We start from the raw sequence: 24,773 nt of genomic DNA, 5'->3' as shown, positions 1-24,773 counted from the left end.
AATGTGAGTGTCCTGCCTGCCCACGGACAGATAAAAGACAGAAGCCACTAGCCACACGGTGAGTATATGAGCAGTGGGCACTGGCCAACTCTCAGCCTGATTCAACTCAGGGCATGAAAGCACCCACGTACAATGCTGCTCATGTACTCCAGAGACAAGGAGGGAATGAGTATTTTTTCTAATTTACAGGTGGGGAAACCAGGGTGTTTACAGAGGCAGCTGGCTTGTACATTTAAAACCCTAGGTTCTGGCCTTCCTCTGCTATTCTTCTGCTGTGTGACCTTGGGCAAATCACTGCCTGTCTCTGGGCTTCAGTTTCTTCATCTAAGAAACATCTCCCCAACCTTCCTTCCATATGGGGCCCTCTGGGATTCCCTGATCTGGCTCAGGTATGACGACAAGTGAGTAGAAAATCCTAGGTAACCTGATCAGTGCCTTGTCACCACTGGGATCTCTGGCTGGGAGGGATATTTGGTGTTGGGCATCCTCTGTGCAGAGAGCTGTAGAGCTTGTGGGGGAGAGCTCACATTCTAAACAAAGCAGAGACAAAGAAAACCCAACACCCTGTTTGTGTAGTGAGTCAGCCAAACACTTGCTAGGTTGTGTGTGTTGGGGGGTGGGGGGTGGTGTTTAGCTGTCCCAGGACAAGCTGGGGCTGGTGGGGTGGAGAGGCACAACCTAGAGCTTGCAGGATGAACAGCTGGGGGACTCAGCACAGCCCTCCCCCAGACACCTCCCACCCCCAAACCACTTCAGCCAGCTGGGAAAAATAAAAATCAAGTGATGGGTGAATTTACTCTGCATTCCTTAGCTGAGCCAGACTCCTGCTGGCTCTGCAGAGAGAGCTGTTTTCATTATCACTCGCTCTTTCCCCCATCACAACCCCCCCTTCCTCTCCAAGCCCATTCCGTTTTCCCTGGGGTGGAGGATGAGCCCTTCGGAGGGCCAGCCTGGGACTTGAAGTCAATGTAGGGCCCTAAAGGGTTAAGTTGGCCCCTCCTTAGGCTTCCTGTTCCTGGGAGCTCTAGTCTGCCCTCTGGCCCAGCACATTCAGGGGTCCAGGGCAGCTCACCCCAGGACTCTGTTGGTCTCCTTGGCCAGCTCCTTGCTCAACGTGTTTTCATTTCATGTTTATAACTAGGTCTCTCCTAAACTGGATTTTGAGTTTCCATCTAAGGAAGTGCTTTGTCAGGGCTGGGAGGAGGAAGGGGGCCCCACAGCTTCCCTGGTATTTCTGAAGGGCTGCCCAGCACAGAGGTTGGAATGGACAGGTAACCACATGACACCCAGGCATGGCACCGCAGACCTCTGGGGAGCTGCTTCTTGCTGTGGGTTCTTGGAATGTGGCTGAGAATTTTCCATCTCTACCTCAGTTTCCCCATCTGTGAAAGGGCTGCCGGTGCCTCACTCCCTCCAGCATCAAGGGGTGGGAAGGGGGTCTTTGGTCAGCCTGCTGATCAGGGGCCCAAGGACAGAGGGAAGCCCAAAGGACTGTGGGAGCCCAGCCAGGGGAGCAGGAGGGGCTAGAGCAAGCAGGCGGTGGTGTCCGGGGCTGGATCAGATGTTCCAGGCCAGGCTAGTCCCGGGGGTTTAGGTGTTGCTTCGCCTCCGCTCCGGGAGTTTCCGCCTGTGGGTGTAATTGGAAACAGGCTCTCCGGCAGGCGAGGGCCACATAGTGATGGAGTCCTCCTTCGACACATCAAGACTGTGAGGCCAGGCCAAGCCCTACTGGGTGTCTCTGCAAGGAGGGTCTTATCCCAACACTCCCTTTGGCTGGGGCATCTGGGGCAGAGCCTTAAGGAGCATCGTGTGTGCCAAGCCATGTCCCCAGCACTTACATGCAGAATCTTACACATCCCTTGTGCCAACACTCTGAGGCTTCAGCAGCCCTTCCCCATTTTATGGTCTTGAACACTGAGGCTCAGAAGAGTCTGACTGAGGTTGTTCAAAACTCCTAAACAGAGGGAGCCTGAGTAGTTGGAGCCCTGGAGCCTCTAGGAAGCATCCAGATAGGCTGGGGAGCCAGAAGGCGTCTGAACCATCGGGTTAGAGCAGGACCCAGGCATCTGCAGCTCCCAGGTACACCCCCAGGCAATTCTGAGGCATGGCCCCCAGTTGAGAACTCATGGAGGGAGTAGGGATCCATGGAGGTTTGTGGAGCAAGAGTAAAATAGATTACCAAGGAGGAGCTTTTGGGAGATTGATCAAACACAGGAAGCTGCTGTGTTGTCCAGGTAGCAGTTAATATGGCCCGAACTAGGGCTATGGCTGTGGAGTGGAGAGCAGGGGACAGAGGTCAGAGATATTTAGGATGAAGGGTCAGAAGAACACGATGACTGACAGATTATCCAGGGTAAGAAGGAGGCTCAGAGATCCAGGCTGGGCAGGAGGGTAGGTGGACATGGGTCTGGGAGAAGAGGCTGGGTCCAGTCTTGAATGGATTGAGTTTGGGGTACCTCTGGGCATCCAGGGGGAGGTGCCCAACTGGCTACTGTGCTCTTGGGGAGGTCTTTGCCTCATGGTGAGGCGGGGCTGGCCATGAGGAAAAAGGGCAGACCCAACTTCAAGATGACACAAGTTGGCCGGGCGTGGTGGCTCACACCTGTAATCCCAGCACTTTGGGAAGCCAAGGTGGGCAGATCACCTGAGGTCAGGAGTTTGAGACCAGCCTGGCCAACATAGTGAAACGCCATCTCTACTAAAAATACAAAAATTAGCCAAGCATGGTGGCACACACCTGTAATCCTGGATACTCAGGAGGCTGAAGCAAGAGAATCACTTGAACCTGGGAGGCAGAGGTTGCAGTGAGCCAAGATCGCGCCATTGCACTCCAGCCCGGGCAACAGAGCAAGAATCCGGCCAAAAAAAAAGACACAAGTTGAGTCTGTTCAGTTGCTGGAACATTTCACAGCTTGAATGCCCTCTCCTCCACTCTAGCTAGACTCATCCATCTCTCTGCAGAAAAATCTCGAATACACCTTCATCTCACTGTGGAATTTCCTTGCAAATACCTGAGTACCTTTTTAAGCACAAACCACTCCTAGTTCTGGGGGCTTTGGCATCTGTGTGTGCTGAGCAAGGCTGCAGGGAGAGATGCAGGGCCAAGGCAGGGACTTTCCTGCTTGGCACAACTCCAGACTTCATGCCAAGGGCAGGGTGGGCTGGGCCTAGTAGGAGCCTCAGGTTCTATGCCCCCCAGGGCCCCCTCTCTACAGACCCATCTGTCCCAGCCCGGTTGCTCAGGGAGAAGCCCCTGCCTGGTGACTGTGGGTGGCCATGAGAGGGGCAACATGTAAACCAAGTTTTGGAGTCAGGCCATGCTGTGTGACCCTGGGCAAGCCCCTAGCCTTCTCTGATGCTCAGCTTTCTCCTCTCTAAGGTGGGGTTATGGTGAGAACACAGAGAGGTAGAAAATTGTGAGCAAATGGCAGGAAGAGTTATCAGCAGTGATTCTGATAGCAGGTACCCCTTAGAGAGCAGCTCTTCTGTGCCAGGTGCCATGCCGAGGCCCTGCATGTGTTGATTGTTCAGACTCACCATGAGCTTATGACAAAGGGACTGTGATTCTTCCCATTTTACAGAGGAGGAAGCTGAGGCTCAGAGGGGTCAAGGCCAAGCAGGGAGGAGGTATGGGAACTGGGACTTAAGCCCAGGTCTGGCTTTTCCCCCTGGCGCTCTGCTGCCCTCCAGCCAAGCATAGGATGTAGCAGTCACAGGAAGGGGGACCCTGCCTGGGTGCCTGGCAGCTGGCACTGGGAACAGAGGCCTTATTCCAATTCCTGGCCCAGGTCAGGGCCTTGGCCGCCCCCATCAGGAGGTAGCACCTCATCTGAGGAGGGAAGGAATGTCACGGTCCGATGTGGAGGCAGCTGCTGGTGCAGGTGGGTGTTGGGAGTATGGGTGAGTCCCCAGGAGGAGGCTTCCCTGGCCTGGCCACACAGAACACACCCACATCTACCCGCTAGGCTCTTGACCCCATCTGGGGGAGTGGGTGGAGTGGCAAGGGATTCCAGCAGAGCTGGGAAGGGGACCCAGGAGTCTTGAAGGACAGGCAGAGTTAGGGCGCTAACTCTGAGGAATGTACAGGACCCTGAGCCTGACTGTTGGTGTTCACAGGCAGAGAAGAATTGGCCCAGAGTTACACTTCACCCACCGAGAGCCCAGGACACACCCATAGCTAGCCATCCTCCTCCCCACGCTCCCTGCCTCTCACTTTCCCCTGCCCCTCCGCAGGCTGCAGAAAAAGCAGTGGGGGCAGGCACGGTAGCTCACGCCTGTAATCCCAGCTTTTTGGGAGGCCGAGGTGGGAGGATCACTTGAGCCCGGGAGTTTGAGACCAGCCTGGCCAACATGGTGAAACCCCATCTCTACAAAAAATACAAAAATTAGCCGGACATGGTGGCACATGCCTGTAGTCCCAGTTACTTGGGAGGCTGAGGTAGGAGGATCGCCTGATCCCAGGAGGTCAAGGTGTGATAAGGCCACTCCACTCCAGCCTGAGTAACAGAGCAAGACCCTGTCTCAAAATAATATTAATGATAATAATAATAAGAAGAATAGTTCACACTTAAGATGCACTCAATATGTGCTAGGCCCTGTTCTTTACTTGTATTAACTCACTTAATCCTCACAACCACCTCATGATGTGAAAGCCCATGTTACACATGAAACAGAGGCACAGAAATATTAAGTTGCCTACAATCTCACTGAGGCTCCAGATGCCATGCTCTTAACCTTGTGCTCTAGCATGTCTGCAAAATGCAGGCTCATTTACCCGACAGATACTTACAGAGCTCCTACTGCAGGCCAGCCAAGCACTGTTATGAAGACATAGGAGGAAACTGGACAAAGGCCCTGCTTCTAATGGTACCTATGGTGTGGGGGAGGCAGAATATACACAAACTCAGATCTCATATTTCAGGTAGTAATAGGTGCAGTAAAGAAAACCAAGCCACTAGATGAAGGGATAGAGAGTAACAGGAGGTGAGCAGTCAGGGAAGGCTTCTCAGAGGAGGTAACATGTCAGCAGAGAACTAAGTGACACAAGGAAGTAAGCCAGGGAAATATTGGGGGATAGGAGTTTCTGGGGAGGGTATGGCATATGCAAAAGCCCTGAGGCTGCAGTGGGAGAGTCATTGAAAGGGAAGGGCAATAAGGAGCGGTTCAAGGGAGAGTATCAACTCACATGGGCCTTGAAGGCCATGGTAAGGGCTTTGAAGGTCACAACACCTCCCCAACACGCAGGGGTAGTTTTTTTCTTTTTTGTTTTTTTCTTTTTTGTCTGAGACAGACAGAGTCTTGCTCTGTTGTCCAGGCTGGAGTGAAGTGGCACGATCTTGGCTCACTGCAATCTCCATCTCCCGGGTTCAAGCGATTCTCCTGCCTCAGCCTCCCGAGTAGCTGAGATTACAGATGCCCACCACCACTCCCGGCTAATTTCTGTATTTTTAGTAGAGACAGGGTTTCACCATGTTGGCCAGGCTGGCCTCGAACTCTTGACCTCATGATCCACCCGCCTTGGCCTCCCAAAGTGCTGGGATTACAGGCATGAGCCACTGTGCCTGGCCAGAGATATTATTTAAAAGTGTAATGCATGTGAAACCTGGTATATAAGTGATCAATAAAAGGTCTCCATAATTTTTATTATCATAGTAAAACAAAATAACAAAAATTATCATTTTTAAGTATACACTTCAGTGGCATTTGGTACATTCACAATATCGTGCAACCATCACCACTATCTATTAATAGTTCCAGAACATCTTTGTCATCCCAAAAGGAAACCCCATACCAATTAAGCAGCCACTCCCCATTTCTGTCTCTCTCTAACTCCTGGAAGCCACTAATCTGTTTGCTGTCTCTATGGACATGCCTCTCCTGGATACAGCATTTCATATTAATGGAACCATATCATATGTGGCCTTTTGTGTCTGGCTTCTCTCACTTAACATAATATTTCAAGATTTATCCATGTTGTAGCATGAATCAGCACTGCATTCCTTTTACTTGTTTGTTTGTTTGTTTGTTTTTTTGAGACGGAGTCTCACTGTGTTGCCCAGGCTGGAGTGCAGTGGCCTGATCATGGCTCACTGCAGGCTTGACCTCCCAGGCTCAAGTGATCCTCCCACCTCAGCCTCCCTAGTAGCTGGGACTACAGGCATGTGCCACCACGCCCACCTAATTTTTGTATTTTTAATAGAGACAGGTTTTCACCATGTTGGCCGGGCTGGTCTCGAGCTCCCAACCTCAGGTGATCTGCCCGCCTCAGCCTCCCAAAGTGCTGGGATTACAGGCATGAGCCACTGTGCCCAGCCCTACATTCCTTTTTATGGCTGAATATTTCTCTATTCAGTTGATGGACATTTGGGTTGTTTCTACCTTGTGGCTACTGTGAATAATGCTGCTATGGACATTCACTTCCAAGTCTTTGTTTGGATACCCATTTTCTTTCTTTCTTTTTTTTTTTTTTTTTTTTGAGACGGAGTCTCACTCTGTCACCCAGGCTGGAGTGCAGTGGCGCGATCTTGGCTCACTGCAAGCTCTGCCTCCCGTGTTCACGCCATTCTCCCGCCTCAGCCTCTCGAGTAGCTGGGACCACAGGCGCCCGCCATCACGCCCGGCTAATTTTTTGTATTTTGTTTAGTAGAGACAAGGTTTCACCATGTTAGCCAGGATGGTCTCGATCTCCTGACCTCGTGATCTGCCTGCCTCAGCCTCCCAAAGTGCTGGGATTACAGGCGTGAGCCACCGCACCCGGCCTTTGGATACCCATTTTCAATTCTCTTGGGCATATACCCAGGAGTAGAATTACTGGATCTTATGGGAATTTTATGTTTAACTTATTGAGGAATCGCCAGACTTTTTCACAGCGCCATTAATATTTAAATTGTCGAACCAGGTGAGGTGGCACATACTGTAATCCCAGAACTTTGAGAGGCCAAGGCAGAAGGATCACTTGTGGCCAGGAGTTCAAGACCAGCCTGGGCAACATAGTGAGATCCCATCTCTACAGAAAATTTAAAAATTAGCCGAGTGTGGTCTCATGCACCTACAATCTCAGCTACTTGGGAAGCTGATACAGGAGGATTGCTTGAGCCCAGGAGTTTGAGGTTACAGTGAACTATGATCCCACCACTGCATTCCAACCTGGGCCAAACAGCAAGACCCTCTCTCTACAAAACAAAACAAAACAAAAAGACTGGGCACGGTGGCTCATGCCTGTAATCCTAGCACTTTGGGAGATGGAAGAGGGAGGGTCACTTGAGCCCAGGAATTCAAGACTAGCCTGAGCAACATGGCAAAACCCCATCTTTACAAAATATACAAAAATTAGCTGGGCATGGTGGCGCATGCCTGTAGTCCCAGCTACTAGGGAGGTTGAGGTGGGAGGATCACTTGAGCCTGGGAGGTCAAGGCTGCAGTGAGCCATGATCAGGCCACTGCACTCCAGCCTGGGCAACAGAGAGAGAGCCTGTCTTTAAAAATACACGCACAGGCCGGGCGCGGTGGCTCACACCTGTAATCCCAGCACTTTGGGAAGCCGAGGCGGGCGGATCACAAGGTTAGGAGACCAAGACCATACTGGCTAACACAGTGAAACCTCATCTCTATTAACAAATACAAAAAATTAGCCGGGCATGATGGCGGGCACCTGTAGTCCCAGCTACTCGGGAGGCTGAGGCAGGAGAATGGCGTGAACCCAGGAGGCGGAGCTTGCAGTGAGCCGAGATGGCGCTACTGCACTCCAGCCTGGGCGACAGAGCAAGACGCCGTCTCAAAAAAAAAAAAAAATACACACACAGAGACGTGGACACACACACACACACACAGAGTTGTTATTATTATTAAAAGGGCTTCACCACCTCTAATTGCACCCCCTCCTACCTGCCAAACACTCTCATCCCAAGGCTGGCTGGCCAGCTGGCTTCTGCCATCTCTCCCTTCCTCCCTGCCATAGCACTGCCTAGCAGCAACTCACTGGAGCCCCTCTTGCCCCCCTGCAACAGGTGTTTGGGGACCTGGACCAGGTGAGGATGACTTCGGAGGGCTCCGACTGCCGTTGCAAGTGCATCATGCGGCCCCTGAGCAAGGACGCGTGTAGCCGAGTGCGCAGTGGGCGGGCGCGCGTGGAGGACTTCTACACGGTGGAGACCGTGAGCTCGGGCACTGACTGCCGCTGCTCCTGTACCGCACCTCCCTCCTCTCTCAACCCCTGTGAGAACGAGTGGAAGATGGAGAAACTCAAAAAGCAGGCGCCCGAGCTCCTCAAGGTAGACTTGGTGGGGTGATGGAGGGAGTAAGGGCCTATCATGAGCTGGAGCCTGCTGTCCTGCCGGTGAAAATTCCACACACTCTGTGAGGCGAGTGGTGTTACTGCCCCATTTCACAGATGAGGAAACTGAGGCTCCCTGAGGGGAAGTCACTTCTTGCCAGGAAGTGACAAAGGCAGGATTCTTCTGCTAGTTTATCACCTATTCCAGTGTCTTATATTTTACCCAAACCAATTCATCCATTGGCACCTAGCTATACTTTACATTTTGTGGCAGTGGGTTGTTTTTATTTTATTTTATTTTATTTTATTTATTTCTTGAAACAGAGTCTCGCTCTGTCACCCAGGCTGGAGTGCAGTGGCACGATCTCGGCTTGCTGCAACCTCCGTCCCCGTGTTCAAGCGATTCTCCTGCCTCAACCTCCTGAGTGGCTGGGATTACAGACGTGCACCACCACACCTAGTTAACTTTTGTATTTTTAGTAGATACAGGGTTTCACCATGTTTCCCAGGCTGGTCTCGAACTCCTGACCTCAAGTGAACTGCCTGCCTCGGCCTCCCAAAGTGCTGGGATTAGAAGCATGAGCCACTGTGCCCAGCCTTCTCTGAGTTCTTAAACCATACTGTGAAATATAGGATCATTTCCTCATTTTAGAGGTGAGAAAACCAAGGTTGAGAGAACTTAGGTAACTTGCCCAACCTCACATAATGATGGGCAGCCTCCAATCTATGCCATACTTTTGTGAGAATTAGAAACCTTCGGCCGGGCATGGTGGCTCATGCGTGTAATCTCAGCACTTTGGGAGGCTGAGGCTGGAGGATCACCTGAGGTGAGGAGTTTGAGACCAGCCTGGCCAACATGATGAAACCCTGTTTCTGCTAAAAATACAAAAAATTAGCCAGGCATGGTGGCAGGTGCCTGTAATCCCAGCTAGTCAGGAGGCTGAGGCAGGAGAATCACTTGAACCCAGGAGGCAGAAGCTGCAGTGAGCTGAGATCTCACCACTGCACTACAGCCTGAACGACAGAGCAAGACTCGGTCTCAAAAAAAAAAATAAAGAAACCCAGGCCGGGTGCAGTGGCTCATGCCTGTAATCCCAGCACTTTGGGAGACTGAGGCGGGTGGATCACGAGGTCAGGAGCTCAAGAGCACCCTGGCCAACGTGGTGAAACCCTGTCTCTACTAAAAATACAAAAATTAACCCCGCATGGTGGTGCGCATCTGTAATCCCAACTACTCGGGAGGCTGAGGCAGGAGAATTGCTTGAACCCAGGAGGCAGAGGTTGCAGTGAGCCAAGATCGTGCCATTGCACTCCAGCTTGGGCAACAAGAGCAAGACTCCATCTCAAAAAAAAGAAAAGAAAAGAAAAGAAACCCTTGAGCCTCCCATAGGAAGATGAGAAGAGACACCACCTCTGGGCAACACAGCCCCAGACTAGGGCCCCCCACCAGGACCCATGGTTTGGTTAGACATGTCTGGGGTAGATCTCAGTCCCCACAGCCAGTGAGCACCTTCATGCCATTTGTACCATGCTCAGCTAGGTGCTCAGTGGGTCTGGTGGAGCTAAGATTTGAACCCAGGTCCTCCTGTGTCCAGAGCATGAGTTCTAAACCACCTTGCTTTCCTGTCTTCCTTTTTGTAAAGGACCAGATTGTTTGGTGTCTTTTGGTTTTTGCTTTTTTTTTTTTTTTTGAGGCAGGGTCTTGTTCTGTTGCCCAGGCTGGAGTGCAGTCGTGCAAACACAGTTCACTGCAGCCTCAACCTCCCAGGCTCAAGCAATCCTCCCACCTCAGCCTCCCAAGCTGGGACCACAGGTGCACACCCCCAGGCTCAGCTAATTTTAAAAATGTTTGTAGAGATGGAGTCTTGCTATGTTGCTCAGGCTAATCTCAAACTCCTGGGCTCAGACAATCCTCTCACCTTAGCCTCCCAAAATGCTGGGATTACAGGTGTGAGTCACTGTGCCTTTCCAGTTTGGTGCTTTTTGAAAGTATGTTTTTCTTTTATAACTTCTCCCTCTATTTTGCCTGTTTGGTGTCAGAAACTGTGGAAGGTCTGAGATGTTACCCTACTTGTAAGCTAACAAGTTAGCCTGCCAGTTTCATGGAAGCTGGCAGAAGATGCAGCCTCCTGGTTCAAAGACAAAGGACTTTATTACAGCAATTGCCAAGTTTCCCCGGCTCCAATTGCCATGGGCTAATGCAGTGAGGGTCAGATAACACCTGCATGTATAATAAGGTGTGTTACAGAAAGGAGCCCTGAGCTTAGAGAATCTGTATCTTTTATAATGGGCACCAAGGATGCCTGCCCTTTCTTCTGGAAGGAAACAGTGTCTCTGTCTTCCAGGGCTGTTCACTCTACAGCTAGATGGCTCAGCACAGAGACAGTCAGTGCCTCTGCACGCAAGTCATGCAGAAAAGCAAGAGATCCGGGAAGAACTGTCTCCCAACATTTGGCTAAAAATGTTTTCTTTAAATTCAACTTTAGTTTTGTTTTTGTAACGCCTGAATGAATGCCAAGCTCTCAAAATTGGGTGGGGAGTCAGGGGGAATGAATTTTAAGCAAAGTGGCATCTTGACAGCTTGGCAGTCCCTGGATCACACTGTCTACATGGGTCTCACTTAGGACCCTGCAGACTCAAGGCACCCAGGCCATAGGCCAGTCTTCAGTTACAGGAACAAACCCAATTTCTGCTTGAGTCAACTTCTCGATAACTGAATTGTACACATGTTTGACATGAGGACACAAAGCCCTTTCATAAACGCTGGCTAATTTAATTCTTGGCTAATTTAATCCTTGCTACAACCCTTTGGAGAGGGGACTTATGGTACCAGCTTTACTAGTGGGAGAATCTGAGGCCCAAAGAGGGGCTATGGCCTAAGATCATATAGCAAGAAAGTGGCAGTATTAAGATTTTTTTTTTTGAGACAGAGTCTTACTTTATCGCCCAGGCTGGAGTGCAATGGCGCGATCTCAGCTCACTGCAACCTCCACCCGGCTCCCCCTTTCAAGTGATTCTCATCTCAGCCTCCTGAGTGGCTGGGATTACAGGCGTTCGCCACCATGCCTGGCTCATTTTTTTTTTGTATTTTTAGTAGAGATGGAGTTTCGCCATGTTGGCCAGGCTGATTTCAAACTCCTGACCTCAAGTGATCCACGTCCCTCGGCCTCCCAATATGCTGGGATTACAGGCATGAGCCAAGTATCAAGATTTGAACCCAGGAATTCTCTACTTTGTCCCCTGCCCACTGAAGAGTCGTGAGACCACCTTCTCAGCCAGGAGCCCACAGTCCCTTAGGCCTTCTCAGTGCACAGCTGCCACAGGACTCTGGGTCAGCAGAACTGGCTTAGGATAAAGGGGGATTGACCCGGCAGGTGGGGCTGGAGGAGGAGGAGAGGATATGCTGCCTCACTGGTACCCCAAGGGTGGGAGTGGGTACACTTTCAGGGACCCCCAAGAGGAGAAGGCGGCAGAGGCAGTAGGAGACAGGGCTGGGGCTTCCTCCTGTTCAGTTTGGCTCCCCCTCTCTCAGCAGGACATTCTCTATAAGCATCCCCCAAGGAAGGAGGTTAAGGGGAGCCCACAGGATGGGGCTGGGGCACCTAGTCTATATCCCACCCCATCTCTACCCCAGCCCTTCCCCTCAAGCTAATAGCTCCAGCTGTGGTTTGTCCTCCGCAGCATGGCTGTGGTAGGAGAGATACTTTGAGTAGCATAACTACTGTCCCCATCTTGACTGGGGGTTGGAGGGTGCCTTGTCACCTCCCCACTCCTTTTTCTTCTTGATGGGACCAGACATGGCTCCTGCCTCGAGGAGTCCCCAGGCTTGTGAGGACACAGTTGCTGACCCCAGTAATGGCAGTATGATCAGGGACTGTGGCCAAGGGACATCCCAGGGACTGTGGGAGCCCCAAGGAGGGGATAGAAGGATAGAGCTGGGCCTTGAAGGACATGTAAGAGTCCCTCAGGCAGAGAGGAAAGGAGGGCATTTCTGGGTAATGGCAAGTGGGGTGGGTGTGGCATGAGCCTTCTCTCTTCTCTGGCCACGCCAGCACCTGTGACTTCCTCTAGCACAGCGCTTCTCAAGCTATCTGTGGTGAAGGGCCAGTTTTTTAAAGATTAAAGGTCTCTCAAGAACCAATAGTTTTGTAAAATGCTGTACAAATGAATTATTAGAGAAACGAAATGAGGCAGGCCAGGCGCAGTGCATCATGAGTGTAATCCCAGCTCTTTGGGAGGCCGAGACAGGTGGATCACCTGAGGTCAGGAGTTCGAGACCAGCCTGGCCAGCGTGACAAAACCCTGTCTCTACTAAAAATACAAAAAATTAGCCAAGTATGGTGGCGGGCACCTATAATCCCAGCTACTTGGGAGGCTGAGGCAGGAGAATTGCTTGAACGCGGGAGGCAGAGGTTGCAGTGAGTGGAGATCGTGCCATTGCACTCCAGCCTGGGCGACAGAGCGAGACTCTGTCTCAAAAAAAAAAAAAAAAAAAAGAAAGAAGTGAAACAAAGCCAGACATACACAGGATAAATCTAGTGTTTTATTGTGAGAGTCAACAGATATAAAATTGCTCTGTCAAGTGGCTACAAAAGTTCCTAAAAAACCTACTCCCATTTTCTGTAATGATTGTATCACAGGCTGCTATTAAGCATTTTGAACCTGTGCTGCTCAGCAGATCGCACATTGAGTGGCATCCTTCTCCTCTCCTCCAGATCATAGCACAGGTTGCTCCCTTTACTTCACATGTCCTTTCCTGGGCATCTTTGCCTAATTAGTGCTCCTCCTACAGAGCTCGGACTGAACAAAACTTCCTCCTGGCAGCCTTTCCTGATCCACTCCTGCGCCCAGAAAAGATCAGCACCCATCATTAATGATCTGGTCACCTGTGTGGCACTACCTGTGCCCCTGATTCTGGCACCTATGTGTCACTGCCTCTGTCCCCTGATCTAGGCACATGTGTGTTACTACCCGTGCCCCTGATCTAGGCTCCGGTGTGTCACTGCCTCTGTCCCCTGATCTAGGCTCCTGTGTGTCACTACCTGTGCCCCTGATCTAGGCTCCTGTGTGTCACTACCTGTGCCCCTGATCTAGGCTCCTGTGTGTCACTGTGTCCCTGATTTAGGCACCTGTGTGTCACTACCTGTGTCCCCTGATCTGGATGCCTATGTGTCACTACCTTTGTCCCCAGTTCTGGGCACCTGTATGTTGCTGTGTCCTTGGCAGCCTGTGAGAGACCAGGGTGCCCCTTGGTCTTGCTTATCACTCTCCTCAGTGCCTGGCTGAGTAAGCATGTGCTGGCCTGGAGGAGGGTGGCAGGGGCAGATCATGGAGGGGTCAGATGCCAGACTCAGGAGATGAGAAGCCACATGTGGGCAGTGGGGAGACACAGAGGGTCATCTCGCAAGGGAGGGACCCTCGCCAAAGCCGGTGTTGGTGGCCATGAAGGCAGCAGAGTGAAGCTGGGAGCTTCCCATGTAGCCCCTAGGAGGAGCCATCAGTGCTGCTGGGCTTCATGAAGCCCTCTCTGTGTCCACACAGTGCTGAGCTCTGTCCATACACTGCTGCTCCTTACTACGGCCCTATTGTCCCATTTCTTAACACAGAAAACTGAGGCACAGAAGTGTCTATGGGCATGATTCTCAAATTGTGTTCCAGAGCCCCAGGGGTCCCATGCAGACCCTCGGGGCCAAAGCCAGGTTGTGGGAGAGCAGAGAAGCCACTGAGCCTATCTTTGCTTCCAGCACAGCCTCCCGCCCCCATCTCTGTTTTAGAGATCAGCTTCTGCTCAAAGAAAAGCTCCCTGGCTTAAAACAGTTTGAGACCCCCTGGGAAGGTGGGAGTAAAACTGTTTTGGAAACAGCCAGCCAGGACCAGACAGGAGCACTGGCCTGTGCAGGCCCCGGGAAATGCCGGAGGGCTCAGGGTGGGGCTGTGCGTGAGGGTGGGCCCGAGGAACTGCCCTTCCCAAGAAGCCAGGGAAGGCTGGTTTCCCAACCAGCCCCTTGTGCCAATGTCTCCCTGACACTCTGGCATTTTGGCCATCTGGAGGGAGTGTTATATCCTGATGAGGCGTGACAGAGGAGAGGGAGAGGGGAAGCTGTAGGGCAGAGCCCTGGGCTGGGCAAGGGAGGCCCAGCAGCTGCTCCAGGTCCTGCTGCTGACCTGTTGTGCAAGGCCCTCCCTCTCTCGGCTGCCATTTCCCCATCTGACCATGAGACAGGAGCCATAAAGCATGATAGGAAAGAGACGGTGATTCATGATATCTCCCCTGCCGAATGTTGGGAAAGAGACGTGGATTTATATGAATTTGGGTTCTGCTCCTGGTTCCACCATTGAACAGCTGGGTGGCCTTGGGCAAGTCACTTGCCCCCTCTAAACTGCATCCATCTGTAAAATGAGGGTGAAAGTTGTCCATACCTGGTGTTAGTTTGGGCCACCAGAAGCAGGCTGTGAAGCCAGAGATTCATGTGCAAGTGATTTATTTTGAAAATATTCCTGGGCTGGGCGTGGTGGCTCATCCCTCTAATCCCAGTGCTTTGGGAGGCTGAGGCAGGAGGATCACTTGAGGCCAAGGTGGGAAGATCATTGTTCAAGACCAGCTGGAATAACGTAGTAAGATCCCATCTCTACAAAACATAAAACACTTAACTAGGCAGGATGGTGCACACCTGTAGTCCTAGCTACTCCAGAGGCTAAGGTGGGAGGATTGCTTGAGCTCAGTAGTTCGAGGCTGCAGTGAGCTAGGATCATGCCACTGCACTCTTTCCTGGGTGACAGAGTCTCTGAAAAACAAATAAACAAGAAAAGAAAATACTCCCCAGAGAAACTGGAAATGAAGTGGGAGATGCAGGGAGAAGAGGGTATCCAAGTGAGGGTGTGGTCTTGGGAAAAGTGCCAGCCTCGGTCACATCCCCAGAGGATCTCTGGAGTGGGGACAACAGCTCAATTCATCCCCACTGGGGCTAGTGAGTTGGGATTATAGATGTCCATGTCACTAGATCATTGCCTCAAGGCAGCTGCAAGAGGACGTATACTCCCTGGCACTTTGGGGGCGAAGCAACTCTAAAGAGAGTCACAGATGCAGGCACATGGAAGCCAGGGACGGGCACAAAATCTAGTAAGAGGGATCTCAGAAGATCCGGACAAACTCCTCCAGTGCCCACTACACACCTCATGAGGTTGTTACAATGATTAATTGGTATAACTCCTTAAAGCCCCTAGCACAGCGCCTGGCATGTGATAAGGGCTCAGAAGATGGAACCTGTGGTTTTTCTTGTGATTATTAGCAGGCTGGGGCTGGTGAGTGCTCAGGGCCCATGCCAGCCACTCTGAGGCTCTGGGATTGTGGAGTTCTTTTTAATTTTAATTATTATTATTATTCTTTTTTTTGGAAGAGAGCCTCACTCTGTCACCCAGGCTGGAGTGCAGTGGCGTGATCTCGGCTCACTGCAACCCCCACCTTCTGGGTTCAAGCAATTCTCCTGCCTCAGCCTCCCAAGTAGCTGGGACTACAGGCACACACCACCGTGCCTAGCTAATTTTTGTATTTTTAGTAGAGATGGTGTTTCACCATGTTGGCCAGACTGGTCTTGAACTTCTGACCTCAGGTGATCCACCCGCCTTGGCCTCCCAAAGTGCTGGGATTACAGGCGTGAGCCACAGCGCCTGGCCCAGGTTCTGGAGTTCTCAATTGCAGCAGGGTTCCTTTTACCCTCTGTGTCTGGCCGGCCATGTGCTGCACTCTTTGCCTAACCATCCCCCTTCCCCGGGCAGCTGCAGTCCATGGTGGATCTCCTGGAGGGCACCCTGTACAGCATGGACTTGATGAAGGTGCACGCCTACGTCCACAAGGTGGCCTCCCAGATGAACACACTGGAAGAGGTAAGGGCGGGGCTGCCGCCAGAGGCCAGGCTGCTCTGGTGCTGGGGGCCAAGGGCACTGTCTGAAGGGGCCCCGGCAATCCAGGCTTCACCCTGGTGACCATGGGAAGCCAGACTCCAGCCAGGAGCTGGGGGAGGGAAATGCGGGCCACAGGGTCCAGCCTCTGGGGAGGAGGTCTAACTGGCTCAAGGGCCTGCAGGAAGCTGAAGTCTGAGTGGAGAAACCGAGGCACCTGCTGGTTGTATGAAAGGGGTTCAGAGGGAGCTGGAACTTGCAGTTGCCCCCAGTGCACCAAGATCAGGACCCACAATTCTGGGGGTACCATTCGCACAAGATTCCTTGGTGGCTGGGCATGGTGGCTCAGTGGCCTGGTGCAGTGCCTCACACCTGTAATCCCAGCACTTTGGGAGGCCGAGGCAGGCGGATCACTTGAGGCCAGAAGTTTGAGACCAGCTTGGCCAATATGATGAAACCCCATCTCTACTAAAAATACAAAAATTAGGCGTGGTGGTACGCGCCTGTAATCCCAGCTACTCAGTAGGCTGAGGCAGGAGAATCACTTGAACCTGGGAAGCGGAGGTTGCAGTGAACCGAGATCGTGCCACAGCCTGGGCGACAGAGCAAGACTGTCTCAAAATAAAAAATAAGATACCTTGTCGGAGTGCCCCCCCTGGGTTGGTAAAACATGGCAGGACTGACCGAGCCCACTGGGCTAGTGCCCAGCTGCTGTGGAGGCAGAGGTGCTGCGTGTCCTGCCCTGGTCAGGGTGAATGTGCTATAGGACTGGGCAGGGGACCAGGACTGCCCCTGGGGACAAGGACAGAGTTGAGCGAGCATGGGGGTCCAAGCTGCAGGTTCGAGGTTTGTATCTCTGCTGGCGCAGCCTCACCTCCGCCTGTTTCCTGCATCCGGCCTCTGTTGGGCCACTGGGAGTCTGGGGACATACAGCTGCCAGGAGCGGGCGTGGGGGCTTCCTTTCCCAGCTTCCTTTACAGAGGGAGGGGGCACCTGGGCATCCTGTGCCCCAGGGTAGGAGATTAACCCCTTCCTCACCCCAAAGTTGGGATCACAGTGGCTTTAAGTATTCGAAAAGTGTTTGGTATGTACCTACTATTGGCCAAGCCCCTGGCAACAGGGGAGAAAGCTGACACTTGGTGAATTTCTTCTGTGTCCCAGTATTTCCTGTGCAGCTAGTACATTCCAGGCCCTCCCGTTACTGGCTCTGAAGTTATTCTCCTTTGATCTTTCCTCTTGTAACCTCAGGAAATGTCAACCCACTTCATGTAACTCTGAGCCAGATGATCCGGAGGGTATATCAGCTAGGCCTGGAACCAACCAGAGATGGTTTCCACAGCCACAGAAAAATGACTTTTTAATTATCTTCTGTTTTGCATTATCTTGCATTGCTTCTGTTAACCATGGTTTACTAAGTGATAACCTTATGGAAAAATTAAAAGCAAAAAGCTTTTGTTCACCCTGGGAGGAGGTGGGGAGAGAACAGCCTCACTTGGGAGAGGCTGGCTCCCTCTGCCAAAAGGAAAAACCTCCCGGGGGATAAGCAGCAACTTGGGGTCTCAGCTTCCCTCTGCTCTCTTCCCTGACACCAATAGTTCTCAACCAGGGGTGATTTTGCCCCCAGGGGAAAGCTGGCAATAGCTGGAGACATTTTTGGTTGTCACAACTTAAGTGGGGGACAGGATGGGTGCCACTGGGATTCTACTGGTTAGAGGCCAGAGATTTGGCTAAATACCCTACAATACACAGGACAGTCCCCAAAAGCAAACAGCTATCTGGCAAATGTCAATAGTGATGAGGCTGAGAAAATCTGTCATACACTTTGACTTCTGTCATCCCTGGGATCTAGTTTTTTGATTGTTTGTTTTTTTGAGACAGGGTCTCACTCTGTAGGCCAGGGTAGAGTGCAGCCTCAATCCCCCAGGATCAACTGATCCTCCCACCACAGCCTCCCAAGTAGCTGGGACTGCAGGTACACACCACCACACCCAGCTAGTTTTTTGTGTTTTTTGTAGAGATGGGGCTTTACCATGTTGCTCATGCTGGTCTTAAATTTCTGGGCTCAAGCGATCCTCCTGCCTTGGCCTCCCAAGGTGCTGGGATTACAGGCATGAGCCACTGCACCCAGCCCCTGGAATCTAGTTTAAAATGCACTGTCATATTCCATAGACTTTTTGGTCCTCACAGTGACCCTGCCATTTAGTTGTTAGTATGATGACATAATAGCCCACTTTACAGGCAGGGAAACTGAGGCTTGGAGAAGTAGTTACTGGCCCCAAAGTTACCCAGCCAGGAAGTAGAGAGCAAGGATTTGAATCCAAGGGTATCCGACTCCTGCCTGCTGCCTCTTGGTCCCTGAACATGAGTCACCCAGGGATGACTGGACGTCAGTCACTTTTAGGTTATCTTTTCCTCTGTAACAATTTCTACAAATGAAATTCTGGACCCATAATTCTGTTGCTCCGCGGCTTCTCAGCAAACTGGTGCTTTCTGCCTCTGACTTCTGTCTGTCCTGCTTTAGCTGAAAAGTAGACTCAGACGAAAGAATCCCAGATCTACTAGAGCTTTGGCGAACTGGGACTGATACCTGCCAGGCCCCCCAGGTTTCCAAGTCCTCTCCAGTGAACAAGGCCAGCTTGGGTGACAGCCCAGCAAAGGAGATCCCTAGATAGCGGGAGGTTCACAGAGCGAGGGGCATTATGGTTCTAAGCGGTCTGTCTGCTCCTGGCAGGATTCAGAACCAGGAGTAGATCCAGGAGCTGGTGTGGGAGCTGCTAAAAGTAGGCAAGGAGCCAGAGCCCCAGCAAGGGGAGATGAGGCAGGGAAGGAGAACAGGCCTGGGAGTAAAGGCAGGGCTCAGTGCTGGGAGAGGAGCCGGCACGGCCCAGGAGAGAAGCTGGAGACTTGCAGGGAGCAGAGATTCACCCTCAGCAAAACCCCAAAGGGTTCCACTCCATCTACACTGTTTGGAGATTTTATAAGCAGAAGATATTTATGTATTATGTATACAATTTTAAAGTAATTTTAAAGTAGCAAAAGATTGGAAGCAACTTAAGTAACCATCCATAATGGGCAGGGGTGGTGGCTCACGCCTGTAATCCCAGCACTTTGCAAGGCTGTGGTGGGTGGATCACTTGAGGTCAGGAGTTCAAGACCAGCCTGCCCAACATGGCGAAACCCCGTCTCTACTAAAAATACGAAAATTAGCCAGGCATGGAGGCACGCGCCTGTAGTCCCAGCTACTCAGGAGGCTAGGTAGGAGAATCACTTGAGCCCGGGAGGAAGAGGTTGTCACAGTGAATTGCTTGCAGTGAGCCAAGATCGCACCACTGCCCTCCAAGCTGGGCAACAGAGTGAGACGCTGTCTCAAAAAAAAAAGTAACCATCAGAAAGGGACTGGGCGGCTGGGTGCAGTGGCTCACGCCTGTAATCCCAGCACTTTGGGAGGCCAAGGCGGGCGGATCACTTGAGGCCAGGAGTTCCAGACCAGCCTGGCCCACATGATGAAACCGTGTCTCTATTAAAAACACAAAAAATTAGCCGGGCATGTGGTGGGTGCCTGTAGTCCCAGCTACTCAAAAAAAAAAAAAAAAGAAAAAGAAAAGAAAAGAAAAAGAAAAAGAAAAAATAAGGGACTGGGTAAATAAATTATGGCCTTCAAGCAATGGTGTACTGTGTGGCCATGAGAAGGAACAGAGCACTATATATGCAGATATGCATCAGTTCCCAAAATAGGCTGTTCAGCAAAAAAGAAAAGTGGTAAAAATATGTGTGTATGTATACATGTGTTCCCGTAAATATACAGACTCTCTTTAGAAGGATATACAAGGAACCTATAATAACTGTTGGCACTGAGAAATAAAGGTGGGAGGGTGACTTTTTATAGCCGTTGATATCTTTTAAATTTAGTACCATGCACATGTATTATCTATTTTTTAAATTCCTTCACTTTTTAAATTTAAAAAGTTCATAAACACAGGGTCTCTTAGAGCCTATTTTTCCTGCTCATGCTCACTGCGGCCGCCCCCAGCCCGTTCGGGGGACTGGGCAGCAAAGCCTAATGACCAAAGCTGGGGTGTCCCTCCAGGCTAGGGGTTCAGAGGAAGCTGGCCCAGGAAAGACCTCCAATCCTGCCCCCTCCACAGAGCATCAAGGCCAACCTGAGCCGGGAGAACGAGGTGGTGAAGGACAGCGTGCGCCACCTCAGTGAGCAGTTGAGGCACTATGAGAATCACTCTGCCATCATGCTGGGCATCAAGAAGGAGCTGTCCCGCCTGGGCCTCCAGCTGCTGCAGAAGGATGCCGCCGCCGCCCCTGCCACCCCTGCCACGGGCACTGGTAGCAAGGCCCAGGTGAGGCCCCAGCTCTGATCATGGGGCCGGAGCTGGCTGAACTTGGGAGCTCAGTGTGCCAGGACGTTGGCCCTGTGGATCAGCTCGATGGGGGTTTGGGCCTGTAAGATGGGGTTGAGGACTGGCACAGCCAGAGAGTCCCTGGCAGGGTGAGGTGCAGGGGGTACCTGCTGTACAGCAAGCACAGTCAGCACAGGGAATGGGGTTAGGCCTGGGGATCCTGCCAAGGGGGCTGGTCCCTAAGCCAGGTGTTTGGCATCCTTCTCATTCCCAAGCTTGAAACTAGTAGGGACAAGCTTGTGGAGGTGGTGCCCCCTGCCTGGCCCTCAGAGACCAGGTTGGCTGCAGCAAAACCACTTCTAGCCTCCCCTGCTGTGGCTGGGTTGAGCCTGCTCAGAGGGAGGTGGGCAATGCCTCAGGGACCCCTACAGACTGATACCCATTCATCCAACCCACCCTGGGGTACAGAACTCCTGCAGCCAATACCCAGGCACTCGACCTCCAAGCTCAGAGCAGAGTGAGCAGAGGCACTGGTTCTGTCACTAGGCAGAGCCACCCATGACAGATAACACACCTGCGTGCAAATGTGATAAACGTCCTCTCTGTAGGCAGATGAACTGTGAAGCTGGTTCTCCCTCTGAGCAGATCAATTAGAAGGAACAACCACTTTTGGGTGAGCCAGTTGCACAGAGGCTCCTGCCTTTGCTGGGTATGTGGCTTGGCAAATGGAGTGCAGACTGGATTCAACCCCATTCAGGCTCCTCTGGCCAGTCACCCTTGGGCAAAACACAAGCCACACCATTGTTCACACTGGCCTTGTGTTTTGGTGAGTGGCTGAAGAAGGGAGCTGACATTTGTGGAATTCCTACTTTAAACTTGACTTTCTCACAGACATTGTCAGTGAACCCCATAGTCACCTGGGAGGAGGGGCGACCCCTGCCCATTTGGCAGATGAGGCACAGAGAGAGATCACATGGAGAGGCGGTGGCGGAGCTGGGACTGGCAGCCAGGTCTGCGTGACTGCCAAGCCCACCCTCTTCCTCTCTTCTTCTCCGCATCTCGGTCTCCTTTGCTGACATTGTGATAATGCGGCCATTTGTGTCTGCAACTGGGACCGCCTAGATGCCGATAAAGCAGCTAGGAAGCCTGTGCCTTGGCCCCCAGCTGGCTTCCTGCTCATTCCCGTGCCAATTCCGCAGGCGAGAATGAAGCGTGTTTTGGCAATGGTGCAGAAGGCACCCAGCTACTGTACTTGCTGTATCTGCTGGAGCTTCTGCCTAGCGATGAGTGATGTCACAGGCCCTGTGTTCTTGTGCCAAGCCAGCATCAGAGGCATTTAAATAGGAAGTGAAAATAACAAAACACAAATCGTTAGAAATGGCATATCCTAGAGGCTGGGTGACCAACCCTGTCCCAGTTTGCCTGGGACTTGAGGGTTTTTCCAGGATGCAGCACTTTCAGTGCTAAAACTAGGAATGTTCCAGGCACTCTGGGATAAGTTGGTCACCTTGCCTAGGTGCCTAAGAACCTCTCCCCTGCCCACGTACTAACACCAATGAGTAAGAGAGACAAGGCTGGGAAGGTAAGCAGGTAGAGGAGGCTGCCTCCCAGGGAGCTGGTCCTTCTAGCCTGCCCCCCAGGGGGAGTGGACAGGAGTTGAGAAGTGGGACAGGAATCTAACCTATCAGGTTGGACTTCAAGCCTGCAAGGGAGCTAAAGAGCTGGGTGAGGAAACTGAGGCAAACCAGTCATGGATGTAGCCACCATGGTGGGGTAAAGGAAAGCTGTGACTTTCTGAGTGCTTGGGACATAGGGCCTGGGGCAACATGGCCACCTCCAGTCCCCACATGCTGAGCCCCCAGGACTCCCCACAACATTTCTTCTACTGTCGTTCAAGTCTGAGACTTCTCTTCCCTCCCAGGACACAGCTGGAGGAAAAGGCAAGGACATCAGCAAGTATGGCAGTGTGCAGAAGAGCTTTGCAGACAGAGGCCTCCCAAAACCTCCCAAGGAGAAGCTGCTTCAGGTGGAGAAGCTGAGGAAGGAGAGCGGCAAGGGCAGGTTCCTCCAGCCCACAGCCAAGCCCCGCGCCCTGGCCCAGCAGCAGGCTGTGATCCGGGGCTTCACCTACTACAAGGCAGGCAAGCAGGAGGTGACCGAGGCGGTGGCAGGTGAGTAGGAAGGGAATGGGGACCCTGGGGAGTCGGGGATGGATGCCTCCTAGGAATCCCCTCATCTTCTCTGCAGTTGGACCACCCGAGATTCAGTTCTACCCATTGATTACCTGTTGGGTGCCCTCTGCTCATTCACATATGAGGATAACACCCTACTCAGGGGGTCATTGGGATGAGATGGCAGAACCAACCTGCAGGGCCACTCGGTGGCTTTTCAGTATTTACAGCTGTCTTCACCTTCACTGGACTTTTCTTTGTGCTTTTGAAAAGGTGCTGAAGGTCCACTCTGACCAGGTGACAGGGAATGGTAGAGACACAGTCCCTGTCCCCACAGATCTCACAGTCTAGTGAGAAAAAACACCTATGACCAGGCAGCTGCCACAGTGAGGGGCAGGAGAATACCGGGCTCCTGAGAAGTGACAAGGGCTTTCGGGGCATCTCTCATTTCCTCTCCAGCTCCTCCCTCTTCTTATATCCCCAAGGAAGAGCCCACAGACTCTTGTATTTTTCCTGCAGCTCTCTGCTGGATCACAGAGAAGGGTGACAAAGTAATTGGCAAACAAGAGACACACGTTTCAAGATACCCCAAATATCTGAGCCATCTCTACGGGTTGTGGTTCTTGATTCCCCCACTAAGACCCGCCCCAGATGGCTGCTGTCTTCTGATGTCCCAGAGGGGTGTCCCAAACCTGCTCCTCCCCTTCCTAGGTCCTGCTGACCACCTCCTCCTGCAAAGCCCTCCTTCCAGCCCATGTGCAAGGGGCGCAAGGAGGTGAAACAGTCAGGGACCAGGCTCCTTTGAGAGCCTTCTTGTTTCTTGGCCTCTCAGGACTCAGGGGCCTCTTTCCCCTGGTCCCAGCTGCTGGCCCAAGCCCTGCCAGCTTGGTCTGGACACGGCACAGAGCCTCTGACGCCTGGCTGGGGCACTGCCTAAGAACAGCTGCAGGCATCTGACTCTGCCAGCAAGGCCTGTGGGAACAGGCGCCCTGCCCTGGCAGGCTGCTTAGGCCAGGCCTCCCTGTGGTCCTCCTCGACCAGGGGGATGACCCCCATCCCCGCCAGGGCCCAGGCTGCCCACAGCAGGGCCTGTGCAAACAGGAAGCCCAAAATGGAGAAAAAAGGAAGAAGTTATTGTCCTCAAGTCAAGGGGTCTCTGAGCCCCTCACCCAGCTGACCAGGAGATCCCCTGGGCACCAGACCATCATAGTAATAACAGCACCGTTCCTTTGTCTCCCTGGTGTCACAATTTTTTTTTTTTTTTGAGACAGAGTTTCGCTGTTGTCACCTAGGCAGTTGTGCAGTGGTGCAATCTCAGCTCACTGCACCCTCTGCCTCCTGGATTCAAGCAATTCTCTCGCCTCAGCCTCCCAAGTAGCTGGGATTACAGGCACGTGCCACCATGCCCGACTAATTTTTGTATTTTTAGTAGAGACGGGGTTTTGTCATGTTGGCCAAGCTGGTCTCGACCTCCTGACCTCAGGTGATCCATCCACTTTGGCCTCCCAAAGTGCTGGCATTACAGGCATGAGCCACCGCACCCGGCCAGTGTCACAAAAGTGTAAAAGTGTTTCCCTAAACCCTTCCTTCCTTCCTTCCTTCCTTCCTTCCTTCCTTCCTTCCTTCCTTCCTTTCTTTTTTCTTTTGAGACAGGGTCTCACTCTGTCACCCAGGTTGCAGTGTAGTGGCATGATCATGGCTCACTGCAGCCTTAACCTCCCAGGCTCAAGTGATCTTCCCTCCTCAGCCTCCCTAATAGCTGGGACTACAGGGGCCCATCACCACACCTGGCTAATTTTTTCTATTTTTTAGTAGAGACAGGGTTTTGCCATGTTGGCCAGGCTGGTCTTGAACTGCTGGGCTCAAGTGATCTGCCTGCCTCAGCCTCCCAAAGTGCTGGGATTACAGGCACCAGCCACTGCGCCCAACCCTCTAAGCACTTTCGTTCATGCCGTCTCATTTGATTGTGGCAGCAGCTGCATTTTCCATGGCAGAGTAATAGGAGAAGGCCTGTAAAATGGGAACAAGAGCTTCTTTCTAGAATTGAATCTAGCAAATGAGAGTACTGGTACAAAGTGC

At 52.1% G+C, this 24,773-nt stretch overlaps 1 protein-coding gene across 2 annotated transcripts in view; it reads left to right on the top strand.

Annotated features, from left to right (window-relative positions):
- Window positions 1-24,773, top strand: part of OLFML2A (olfactomedin like 2A) — a 40,098-nt gene that overhangs the window by 4,129 nt on the left and 11,196 nt on the right. The window contains exons 2-5 of one of the 2 annotated variants that reach the window (XM_034929035.4): window positions 8,007-8,270; window positions 16,049-16,156; window positions 20,317-20,523; window positions 22,445-22,694. In XM_034929035.4, coding sequence (XP_034784926.2) covers window positions 8,007-8,270; window positions 16,049-16,156; window positions 20,317-20,523; window positions 22,445-22,694 — 829 coding nt within the window. The remainder of the gene's footprint in view (window positions 1-8,006; window positions 8,271-16,048; window positions 16,157-20,316; window positions 20,524-22,444; window positions 22,695-24,773) is intronic. The other variant, XM_055117618.3, reaches the window with a different exon arrangement.

This window comes from Pan paniscus, chromosome 11 (assembly GCF_029289425.2).
Source record: "Pan paniscus chromosome 11, NHGRI_mPanPan1-v2.0_pri, whole genome shotgun sequence".
NCBI lineage: Eukaryota > Metazoa > Chordata > Mammalia > Primates > Hominidae > Pan > Pan paniscus.
This window is presented reverse-complemented; position numbering and strand designations above follow the sequence as displayed.